Below are 13,088 nucleotides of genomic sequence, written 5' to 3'. Positions count from 1 at the left end.
CCATATTTTTTACTGGTCCACAACCTTCCCTCTCTGTCCCTTCATTATCCCCATTTTCTTATCAAAGACCCCAAACGTTGACTCACTAAGGACCTCCTATTCCTCTTGTCTATTTTTTCTTGATCTAAAATATTTTCCCCCTCAAACTAAATGAATGTGTTAAAATATTACCCTTTTGGTATTCATCAAAGGCTCACTCTGATCAGGCACAGAGATTCTGAAAATAGGGGCTCAGAGGGAACCTCTGTGCTGGTGTTTCCACTACCCAAGGTGGTCTGACATTGGAAAATATCACTTCCTGTGAGCTAATGAAATGTAGACAAAAGCTAAATGCCTTTCCAGATACCCAGTATTGCTTTCAGATCTGGGAGAGGGAGCTTGAAGGGATGCCAGATTGGGAACATCCAACCTAACATTTCTTGGATGTCTCTGCTTTAAGAAGGGTTCTGGTCCATGAAGGGTGAACCTGGAAACTGGGCCCTGAATCACTTATGCCAACTTCCCAGGCCTGGGCAGAGCACCCTCCTCCCTCATCACACACCTAAGTTCCAGACACCTCCCAGCACAGGCAGAAGCGTCACAACCCCACAGATGGACATGGTGAGGAGGAGAACCCAGGGCTTCATGGTCGTCTCTGTGTGTGTTTGGGTTAAGTTCTGGCACCAGACAGGTCTTCTCCAAATGCTGCTAGAGGCAGAAAAGGAATCAAGGAGAAGAGGACAGGAAAGACAGAGCAAGTGCTTGTGAGTATTGTGTTATTGTTTCTCCTAATTTCCTTTTCACCCTCAGGCACCTAACAACATATCAAGCTAGGCATTGGCTTCCCCTGACTCCTTTCCCATCTCACATTATATACAGCTTCCTTTCCATATTATTGTTCAATGCATTGCTATTTTTCCCATTAAAAAGCAATAAATCTTCAAATTTTATAATTTCTAAGACACAAATAAAATAAAAAGATAATGAATAAGCGTTAGAAATTCTACTACCCACAGATAACCAGTATATGTGTATCCCTCCATCTTGTAGTCATTATTTTTATAAAATTGGAATAATAGAACACAGTGAGTGGACTGATTTTTTTAAGAGCATTTGTAACCAGATGATCTACTTTAGGGGTGGCAGGGAGGAGCCCAGAATAACTTGCTCTGTCTTACCTTCCCTCCACACACCAGGTCCCAGGGAAGTCTGTGCCAGACGGAGAGCTCACTGCTCTGGCCTGAGTCATGCCAACCCAGGCTCTGCTGCCCATCCTGCTTCTCTGTGTTCTGCTGCTGCAGGCCCAGGGAGGATTCCATAAGAAGAACAAGGTAGAGAGTAAGTGATCAGCTGGGGGGCTCGGGTGGGGAGGGGGAATGAGGAGCAGTGCCCAGCTAAGGACAACCTGGGACTTGAACCTTTTAGCACATCCAGCTCTGACCACAGGACTTTAAAGACTCTGGGCCCTACCAAATCATGGCCCTCCAGCCCTCTTACTGGGCCCTGGGACTAGTGATGGGGGTGGAGGGCAACCTACATCTTTTTATTCTCCATTCTCAAAGTCCAGAGACATATGGTGCATACAATAGTGAAAGGTGCACAGAGCTGAGAGTCAGACAGTACAACAAAACAACTATTCCTTGATTTATGCACATATGTCACAGGTCAACATCCAGAGATGTTTATGGTAGTGGGTCTAGAATTAAAGGACATTAGGAAAGCAAATTTTGGGGTGTAAAGTGTCAAGAGGAGGGGGTGGAGAGGCAAGTTAATCTTCTCTGGACGCTGCAAATTCTGGACAGTAAGGGGAAGGGTTATAGATGCCTTAGACTGCTCTGAGTTCTCAGAGTCAGAGTGTAATTCTTGGGGTAACTTCACCAAGGCCATGAATAATATGAGAGACAGGATCCTGCCTGCAGAAGTATGGAGAGGGTCCAGGAAGCCCAGGCATTGATCTTTATTGGTGGAGAATGGAAGTAATGAATTGAAGATACTATTCATCACTAGGATTTGGTGAGGGGCAGAAAGTGAGATGCCTAAAAAGTCTAAGAATGTCATAAGTGGGATGTGTCTCGGGTCTTGAAAGGGGCTATTCATTTTAAAAGGGTGCTCTGTGGTATAAATGGGGGAATATATTGACCTTACTTCTGCTGTTTCAGGTACACCACCACCCAAAAAAATGGAGGAATGTGAAAACAGAGTCAGAATACATATGTGCAGACGCCCCTGTACACTAGACGGAGATTGTCAAGCAAATAACATATGCTGTTTAAGCTTCTGTGGGAGAATTTGCATGAACACTCTTGTCTGAGTACGAGATGGGGCTGGGCTATGCATCCTGCTCCCCCAGCCCTCCATTTAACACTAAAGAACAAAGACCTCAAATCTCAGGCACAGGACTGTCATTTGCCACCCTCCTCACTTGTCATGCTTCTCTACTCTCTCTTCCTTTGGCCCACGCACTCCTGCCAGGCCCCCGGAAGCCCAGCCCTCTCATTGCTCTGCTCACTGAACCAGTCAGTACTCCCAGCGGGAGAAACTGCTCATGAGTGGCCTCCCCCAGTGCTAAAGGGAACATCCTCACCCTGGAGTCACAAGGGCCAAGTTTACCATGAGCTAGGTGGAGGCTAAACCCTGGGGCACAGAGTCCGAGGCCCCCAAGGAGACCTTTCTTTAACTTGCCCCAGCCCTGTCCCTGTCTTCTCCCTCTCCTTGTGAAAATCAGGTAACTATCCTAGATAATAAAGAGGTAATATGCAAATTGACCATCATTCCAACACACAAGGTGGCCACCCCATGTAGTCAAAGATAGCCGCCCCCATGTGGACACAAGATGGCTGCCACAAGATGGCCAGCAGGGAAGGGCAGTTGTGAGGGATCAGTCCTGCAAGGGAAGGCAGTTAGGGGCAACCAGGCAGGCAGGGGAGCAGTTAGGCATTGATCAGTCCAGCAGGGGAGTGGTTAGGGGGTGATCAGGCTGGCAAGCAGAAGCAGTTAGGGGCAATCAGGCAGGCAGGCAAGCGAGCAATTGGGAGCCAACAGTCCTGGATTGTGAGAGGGCAGTCGGACATCCCTCAAGGGGTCCCAGATTGGAGAGGTTGCTTGCTGGGCTGAGACACACACACACACACACACACACACACACACACACACACATATACACACGTGCACGAATTTCATTCACTGGGCTTCTAATCTCTTTAAAATGAAGAAAATGAATCCCAGAGTAGTTAGGTGACATGCCCAAGGCCAAAGTGAGTGACAGGCCATTCATGATATGGCTAGAGAAGGGTGTTTCCTCTGAGCTCCCTGTTTGCTCACTTCTTTTTTTAAATCTTTATTGTTGAAAGTATTATATATGTCCCCTTTCTCCCCATTGACCCTTTCTAGCCTGCCCCAGGCTTTCACCACCCTATTGTCTGTGTCCATGGGTTATGCCTATGAGTGAGATCATGTGATACTTGTCTTTCTCTGACTGGCTTATTTCGCTTAGCATCATACTTTCCAGGTCCCTCCATGCTGTCTCAAAGGGTAAGACTTCCTTCTTTTTTACTGCAGCACAGTATTCCATGTTGTACATGTACCACAGCTTTTTTATCCACTCATCTACTGATGGAGCTGGAGCTAGATCCAGGGGCTGAGTCCTTTGTGGCCAATTGGGACTTGGCATCAAGTGTGGAGAACTCAGGCAGGCAGCCCATGCTGGAGGCGGGGGTGCAGTGTGACACTCCAGTCCAGTGCTTCCTGTTGGGCATCAATGCAGGAGACATCAGAGGAGGAAATCTGCCTCCATCAGATTACCTCACTCTCCAACCATCTTCCTCATGCTTGGCCTGCCTCAAACACCCTCAGATAAACTATTAAGAGAGGCAAGGTGACCTGGCTGTTTTTGCTCAGTGGATAGGGCATTGGCCTGCAGACTGGGGAGTCCCAGGTTAGATTCTGGTCAAGGGCATGTACCTTGGTTGTGGGCAGCTCCCCGGTGGGGCGTGTGCAGGGAGCAGCTGAATTGACGTTTCTCTCTCATCGATGTTTCTGACTCTCTATCTCTCTCCCTTCCTCTCTTTAAAAAATCAATTGAATATATATATTTTTTTAATAGAGAGGCAAGGTTACCTGCCAGGGCTCACATGACAAATGACCCCCCACATCCAAGTCCAGAACTCCCTACCATGTGATACACTATGGGTGCCAGGCTCACCTATTCTGAGCCCCTGGCATGAACACCATGTACCATGAATTATACTGGAAACAGTTGTTGTTCTTCCTTGTGATAACTGGTGCCCTGAGCTGTGTTCCAGAGAGTTCTCTGTACATGTCACCCTACTCCATGGAACTCAGAGACTATACGTGGACATCACTGCCTGTTTTGTCTTACTGGAACAACTGTGTGCCTCTGTGTTAGGTGGAGTGAAGAGTGAGGACTCCTGGAAGAACTTGAATCTTATGGAGGCGGAGGAAGAAGCAAATGCAAAATTCTACCATGATCTGATTATCTAAAATGCCAAGTCACAGCCTGCAGAGAAACTCAGATCAGAACTGGTCTGTTTGAAACCAAACATATAACTTCACATTTGCCCCTGCTTTTGCAGGTCTCATGTTTCAGACCTGATCCTAGCAATTTTTTCCTTTCCTTTCTATCGACCAAGATAATCAGTAGTAGGTTTCGCCCATGTATAGCAACATACCTTCACTGCCTTACCCCAGGACAAGTCATTTCTTTGGCCCTTTGTCAGAGTCTGAAGAGACTTTGATCCCTTGCTATTCCTCAGAACATCATGCTCGTCCATCGCACTGATAACATTGTGCGAGCTGACAGTAAGGAACGAAAACAGCAGATATCCTAGGTACTTTATCATGTGCATGCCAGAGAGTGGGAGATGCACTGATAATAGTCCAGGACTTGCCATATTGGTGAAATTTCTAGAGAGCCATTAGCCTGAGGCATGTATGGATAGTCCCTCTGAGACAGCAGACAAGTTGCTGTACCTGTATTGTCCACCATGAAGAAAGACACAATGCTTGCTAGAGCTTTCTGGATTTTGGAGAGAACAAAATCCACTTTGGGGCATTTTCCTCTTGTCTATGTAAACTCAATAGACATAGACAAGGGGATGCAAACTCAATGCTAGCTTGAGTGAGACTCAGAAGTTAAATCTTTGTCAGTTTTGTCTATCTTTTCAAAAATTAACCTTTTGGCTTTACTGATTTTCTTATTGTTTTTCTATTTTGTTTGTCTCTGCTTAATATTTATCACTTTTTCTTTCTGCTAGTTTTGGGTTTAATTTGTTCTTTTTCTGGTTCAAATTATAAAGTTAAGTTGTTCATTTGAGATCTTTCTTGTTTTTATTTACTTATTTATTTTTAAAAATAGGTTTTTATTGATTTTAGAAAGAGGGAGGAAGAGGGAGAGAGAAACATCAATGATGAGAGAGAATCATCTATTTACTGCCTTCTGCATGCTCCCTACTGGGGCCAAACCCTCAACCCAGGCATCATACCATGACCTCCTGGTTCATAGGTCAATGCTCAGCCACTGAGCCACACCAGCTGGGTGTGATTTTTCTTGTTTTTAAATGTTAGCATTTATAGACATAAATTTTCCTGTTAGCACTGCTATTGTTGTGTCATTTTCATTTGCATTTATCTGTAAGTATTTTCTAATTTTCCTTGTGATTTCTTCTTTGATCCATTGGCTGTTTAATAATGTGTTGTTTAATTTCAATAAATTTGTAAATTTTACATCCATTATTGATTTCTACCATTGTGGTTGGATGACATCTATCTTTTAATATCTACTGAGACTTAATTTGTAGCCTAAAAAATGGCCTTTCCTTGAAAATGTCCCATATGCAGTTGAGAACAATATGTGTTCTGTTGTTAAGTTGATTATTTTGTATATGTCTATTAAATCTAGTTGTTTTATTTTGTTAGTCCTCTATTTCCTTACTTATCTTCTGTCTAGTTATTCTACCTATTATTGAAAGCAGGTACAGAAGTCCCCAGTTATTTATTGTAGAACTGTCAATTTCTCACTTGAATTCTGTCAGTTTTTGTTTCACATATTTTGATGATTGTCATTAGTGCATAAGTATTTATAATTGTTACTAGAGGCCTGGTGCACAAAATTCCTTCACTGGGGGGGGGGCGTCCCTCAGCCTGGCCTGTGCCCTCTCGCAGTCCAGGAGCCCTTGGGGGGATGTCCAACTGCCACGGAGGTGGGGAAGGATCCCACCACTTCCGCTGCACTTGCCAGCTGTGAGCCCAGCTCCTGCATTGAGCATCTGCCCCCTGGTGGTCAGTGCGCATCATAGCAACCAGTCGTTCTGTCGATTTGCATATTAGCCTTTTATTATATAGGATATCTTCTTGCCATATTGAACCTTTTATTAAGATAGAGTGTTCTTCTTTGTCTCTTGTAACTTAATATATAACTTAATCAAATATATTTTGATTTTAGAATTTTAGAGAAAGAGGAAGGGAGAAGAATGAGAATCATTGATCAGTTGCCTCCTGCACAACCCCTAATGGGGATTGAGCCCACAACCCAGGCATGTACCCTGACTGGGAATCAAACTGGTGACCTCTTGCTGCATGACATGATGCTCCAACAAACTGAGCCACTATGCCAGGGTATTTGCCAATCTCTTTTGATTGGAGAATTTAATCTATTTATACTTAAAGTAATTGCTAATAAGGAGGGACTTACTTCTGCCATTTTGTTATTTGTTTTCTATGTGCTCTATAGCTTTTTTTATTAGATGGATATACACAAAAGTGTTAGCATAGGGTGACAAAATTAACAAGGACTATTATTATCCCCACTTTGCAAATGAGAAAATTGAGGCACAGATTGGATAAGCAATTTCCCAAAGTAAGTGGGAGCTAGGGTTTGAACCCAGATTAAGTCTGTTATAAATCTCCATGTTACATGACATTTTCCAAGTTCCCTTGGTAGAGCTCTCTCTTTTCACCAGCACAAAAGCTGAGAGTCGTTGATAATGTAGTGTTAGGTTGATGCCAGCAGTGGAGAAATTCATCTAGAGATGGATTATTTACAAAAGTCATCACACAAATGTTGGAGGAAATTAGATATACAGATGCTCCCCCACCTCCACAATCACCCAGACTTCCATGAAATGTGCATGTCGGGGAAGAGGAAGCTCCTGCAACTACACAGTGCTCTGCTTCTGCCTGTATTACCTGCAACAAAAAGCAAAAAACAAGTACTCCTTGAATAGGAATTCAGTGACCACCTGTACGCATCAGTTTATGGCCTGGGGCAGAACTCATGGATCTGCCACAACCAGAACCATGATTACAATCTGAGTCTTTGAAATCTATTCTGCTCATCGCCCTCCCCCTCTGCAGGGGCTCTGTGGTTCCCAGAGTACAGGAAGAACTGTCAGTGGAACAATCACCAGCATTTCTGACTTGAACATCTTCAGAGGTAGGTGGATATCAGAGTCCCGGGGCTGTAAGTGTAAGCCTGCAAACACTCTTGTTTGTGGCTTGGTTGGATGAGTTCCTTTTTAAAAAATTAATCCTCACTTGAGGATATTATTTTCATTGATTCCTAGAGAGAGTGGAAGGAAGGGAGGGGTGAGGTGGGGATAAGAAGGAGAAAGAGAGAGAGAGAGAGAGAGAGAGAGAGAGAGAGAGAGAGAGAGAGACAGGGAGGGAGCGAGAGAGACATCAATGTGAGAGGGACACATCGATTGGTTGGCTCCTGCACAAGTCCTGGGCCTACAATCCAGGTACATGCCCTTGACTGAGAATCAGACCCAAGACCCTTAGGTCTGTTGGGCCAACCACTTAGACACACAGGCCAGGGAGGATGAGTTTCTTTTTCAAATCAAGTGCCCAGATCATGCCAACACTATTCCTCTATAGAAGAAATGATATGAGAAGGTATTTAGGGGTAAATTCTTAAAATAGGTGAATCTGAACAAATGGTATTCAGATACTCTTTGTACTATTCTTACTCTTATAACTTTGAAAATATTTCCAAATTTTTTATAAAAAAGTTAAAGACAACCCATCTAAAGGTTCATGTGCCTCAAATCTTATTTTTTTCACACATGCCAAGAGGAGAAAAAGTTTAGTCTTTCTAAAGAGTTTTGCACCTTTTAAAATGTCTCCAGGTAATGTGCCTGTTTTTGAGCATTTGGGGGATTTCAACCAATGCATGTAGGTTATCTTTTGCTTGGTTGAAAACACCAAAGCAGAAATAAAGACTTGCGGGGGACAAAACTGGTCACTTGCAGGGAATGAGAATGACTCCATTGTGACTGTATTACTCATAGTACCCAGACTTCTTTGTCTTTGCTTCTTTTCTTCCTTTCTGTTTGGCTTAGTCATGTGAAGCACCAGGTTGGGAGTGAGAGAGGACTGGGGAAAGGAATTCTTTTATAATATGTTTTTATTGATTTTTTAGAGAGAGAGGATAGGGAGAGGAAGTGAGAGATAGAAAAATCAATGATGAGAGAGAATCATTGATCGGCTGCCTTCTGCATGGCCCCTACTGGGGACTGAGCCCAAAACCTGGGGCGTGTGCCCTGACTGGGAATGGAACCAGTAACCTCAGCTACGGAGCCACACCAGTCGGGCAAGGAAAGAAATAGTTTTGAACATTACTGAATCTCCTGCTTCAGAACCCCACCTCTTATCACCAGTGAGCTGCCTAAAATAATAGCCATCAGTTATTTTGCATATTGTTCCAAGCCCTAGACCCTCTCTTATTTTTTCTTCTTCACATTGATCTCCATCTATTATTGTGTATTTCTTTGATGTGTCTTGTTTATTGGGTGTCCCCTTTCCTGGAATATAAGTTCTATGAAGGGGGGTATTTTCTTGCCTTTGTTCATTACCGTATTCTCTTAGTCCTTAGAATAGTAGTAACTTAGTAGAAGTATTTGTGAGACAAATAAATTTAGGACAAATGAAAAAAGGATAGAATCTCACTCACTCAGCAGATTTAATTCCAAATAAGTTAAACAGTTTTTGAAAATGACCACAATGAAGTCAATGAAATGAAATAACTCACTCATGTAGAAAAGAGTCTAAGTTTGATAATAATAATAGCCAACATTTATTTTGCATATTCTGTGTGCCAAGTCATATGTACAGTGCTTCATATATTCAATTTTTGCAATGTGGATACTAATGTCACCCCCATATGACAGATGGAGAAAACTGAGGTTCTGAGAAGTTCAGTGTTTGGCCAATCATAACTTATATTAAACTAAATGTGTCGGGGTTGGGTTTTAAGCTCAGATCTCTCCAACTCCAGAGCCCACATTTTGTTCTTTGTCCTTTACTATCCTGACAGTCTTCAGTGTGGTAACAAGTGGGAGAGAATTTCCCTCCTATGGTGAGATAAGATGTGTATCCTATTGGTAGAATAAACCGATTTCAATGGAGAAAAAACTGGTAATAATTATCTAGGGTTCAAGATAGGCAATATCATTTTCCCAGGACTTCCAGATTGACAAATTTGCACTTAACCAAATTTTATTGGCAAGAAAGTTCCCAATGACATTAATTCTTTCCCCTAGGAAAGAGAAATTACAAATTGTTAGGTGTCTTATGATTAATGGGAAAATATAAATGATATGTTGTGAGAATATTCGTGGGAGACTTGTTCTTTGTCTCAAATTTATTCAGAAGAGCTACTTCTTTCCCTGCTTCTGTAGGAGAGCTTGGGTATAGAACTTGACTTTTCTAGACACTGCCTAAATTTACAGCATATATAAAAGCCTAAGTCCATGCAATAGTCAAGATACACAGCTTGAATTAAAATTGTGGGCTTCCCCCACCTCTAGAAATCTGCATTTGGGGAAGAGAGTGGTCAGTTTCCTTTCTCTCTCTTCTCCTGCAGTTGGCTAGGTGCCATTTTGAAGGTGGAGGAGGGAGAAGAGGTAAGGGAATCTAGACAGTTGTTTCTGGCAGGTAGTATTGCACCTTCATGTTTGTGCTTTCTGGGTTTAGTACTGCTTAAAATGGACGCTGTCACAGATGTTTTTCTGGGTTCTTTAAGTCTCTCCGCACACCAACTGATAGAAGTTTCTCAGCAGTGGTTCTCTTGATATGGCTAAACCCAGTTTCTTTCTGGCTGGCAAAGGCCCTCCCAGGCAGCCTGCCTGGGATAATCTGGCACAAATCCACACTGGCTCTTTCTTGCATTTGCCCTGTCAAATTAGTGCAAGTAATGCAAGCTGTAGCCTTTTTCTTATAGCCATAGGTCATTTCGGCCAGTGTCTTAGGCCTTTGTGTTCTCAGGTGTGACTTAGACACCTGTCTACTGTGTCTCCACAAACTCTTGGGGCCATAGAAAATTCAGTGGGAGGTATCGTTCAAGCCTTTCTGGTGACTTGGAATGAAGAGAGCACAATATTCTTTAAAGAAAATCTGCTCAGAGATCTCCTCCAAAAAAATATGTCAAATTCCTGACAATTTTCCACCTTTAAAACAAGTAAAGGTTTTATGAGTTCCTTAACCCTTTTTGGATCATCTTTCTCTCTCTTTTCAAAAGGCCTACAAGTTGATTTGTCTCACAGGTCTTGGCCAAAACTTTCATTTTAAGCCATGTTACAAATTTTTAAGCAAAAGTCAAGATACATAATAGCAAGCCTGATATGAATTCAGTTTTACAAAAACAATTTATATTCATATATATGCACATAGACAGAATAACATATGCCAATATAGGGGGATTACTGGAAATATCTCATTATTTCCTTTGTACGTTTTTAGTGTTTTAAGACTTTCGTATGCTAAATTTGAATGATCTTTAAAGGAAAGGCAACACATTTGTAAATTTATTTTTTCTGCACAGGAAGGACCAGAGTATGAGATGACCTTTTAGCAGTGCTTAGCTCACATGTGTACCTGTTGTTGGATGGGTAGAGGGCAAAGGGGAATAATTAGAAGACAAAGTGTAAAGAAATTCGATAAGCACTTCCTCTTGCTTTACAAATCTATTTATATCTCCTGATCTCTAGCACAACTGATAAGGAAAAAAATTCCTGACAATATATATTCAGACAAGTATGGTCAGCATCATGAAGTTCTGGATACCTCTACTCATGACATTCCTGTATATGGTGCTACTGTCTGTGCGGGGCGAAATTAAGGAAAGATCAGCCTTTAAAACAAGTAAAGATTTTTAAGAGTCTCTTCTAGGGACTGGGGTGATGAGGCTGGGTTGGAGACAAAGGGTGGGGGATTGTTGCGCTTGTTTCTGGACAAGTGAAGGGGTATTTTTGTGTTTGATTCCAGTCCTATCTTCCCTGGGTCATGTATTGGAGAATCACAATGTTTTTATGCACAGAGATATAAGAAATTCCCAAGTTGAGGTCCTTTAATGTTTCCTCTTCCAACCTTGAAAGTATCAATGAGTATCTGTCCACTTTTATACATATTCCATAGGTCAGAGGATATACTATTTCCCCTGTCAGGCTTACTTTGAGGAGGGAGCACCAATACAGAGTTGCTATATCTTCCCATACTTTCAGAAGCTCTGTGTCCTAGCTGTGTGTACTTGGATGAGCAGTACCAAATGGGTATTTCTTAATATACCCTTTGTTTTTGTGATAGGATCTTTCAGAATGTGAAAAAAAATAGAAAAAAAGACATGAGTCCTTAGTGGGGCAAAGTTGGAGGTCATATCATAGGAAAGAGGAATCAATGGAGGGGACCAAAAAGTTGAGTGACAGAAAAGTATCTGAAGAGAGGATGAATTATTAAAGTCAGAGGGTCAGCAAGGAGGGGAAGAAAAAAGGAGAGAATCTGCTCTTTACTCTCCCTGGTGTAGCTTCTCACATTGTGAAATAGGCATGGTAATGAGGCTAGACGCTCTCTCAGGCCATGAGCTCTCCTGTTATGTAAGTGTAGATTTTATAGGAGAGCACACACAGGCTGAAAGTACACTGAGTCCTGCCTCTAGGATGCCCAGACATCTGCAACACAAGACCTGTGGGAGCAAAGAAGGCAAACATGTAAGTGAAGAGGCAGTGAGGAGGGTCAGGCAGGAGATGTTTTTGTAAGGGAGGTACCGTAGATAGCTTGCTAGGAACTTGGGCTTGGATTCTCATAAGGGTTGTTAAGCTTCTGAAGGGCTTCTCTTCCCATGCTTGCTAACTCTTACAGGTTCATCTCAATTTTAGGGGAGAGAACGTTAATTGAGGAGTGCTGGGGAGATCCAAACATCGATGACTGTAACAAGAAGTGTTCTAAAACCTTTATATGTGTAAGGGTAAATTACACATGCTGCTGGACCTATTGTGGCAACATCTGTTGGAGAGTGAGTTGGGAGATGTGTCTTCAATGATACTCACATTTGTCTTGATGCTGTTATTCCTAAAGAGAGCACTAATGTACCCCAAATCCCAGGCACAAAAGTAGAAGAAAATATCTCCTAAACCTGGAAAACAATTCACTAGTAAATAAGCCAAGACATCAGGTTGGGCCCAATGCTTCTTTCATTATATAATCAATGCCTGTGCTCTCAGTATATATTATGCAACAGTTTGCTTTTTTCCTAATTTTCATCCAGAATTTTGTTGTTGTTGTTGTTAATCCTCACCTGAGGATATTTTTCCATTGATTTTTGGGGAGAGTGGAAGAGAGAGGGAAAGACAATGAAAAACATCAATGTGAGAGACACACATTGATTGGTTGCCTCCTGCATGAGCCCTGACCAGGGCCCAGGTTGGGAGAAGTCTGCAATCAAAGTACATACCCTTGACCAGAATCGAGCCCGGGACCCTTTGGTCCACAGGCCAATGCTCTAGCCACTGAGCCAAACCAGATAGGGCTCATCCAGATTTCTAACCATTGCCTCCATAGTCAGGCTTTTTAATGAGCCCTTTGTCTCAGCCAGGCCTCACATTTCTACCCTTCCCTGTTCAATCAACTAATACCACACTTCCTACCCATTCTGGAGTGCACAATTCCTATTGTTACATAAAGTATATCTGTCCCATGTTCTGGCAGATGGGTAATATTAAGCTTGGGAATAAATGCTTATTTCTCAGAGCTTCATAGCCTCTTAACATCTACCCTTTCTCTCTTGCAGAAAATCTATGAAAGATAGCCAAAACCATAAC

The 13,088-nt window shown here is 42.5% G+C and overlaps 1 protein-coding gene across 1 annotated transcript; it reads left to right on the top strand.

Moving 5' to 3' along the window:
* Positions 1–10,915: 10,915 nt before the first annotated feature.
* On the top strand, positions 10,916–12,283 carry WFDC11 (WAP four-disulfide core domain 11; the record flags this gene model as incomplete). The annotated part of the gene is made up of 2 exons (XM_006767768.2): positions 10,916–11,136; positions 12,147–12,283. Coding segments are annotated over exons 1-2 (243 nt in total), but the record flags the coding sequence as incomplete, so codon positions are not given.
* Between the last annotated feature and the right edge of the window lie 805 nt (positions 12,284–13,088).

Source organism: Myotis davidii, unplaced genomic scaffold, assembly GCF_000327345.1.
Source record: "Myotis davidii unplaced genomic scaffold, ASM32734v1 scaffold4163, whole genome shotgun sequence".
Classification (NCBI taxonomy): Eukaryota; Metazoa; Chordata; class Mammalia; order Chiroptera; family Vespertilionidae; genus Myotis; species Myotis davidii.
This window is presented reverse-complemented; position numbering and strand designations above follow the sequence as displayed.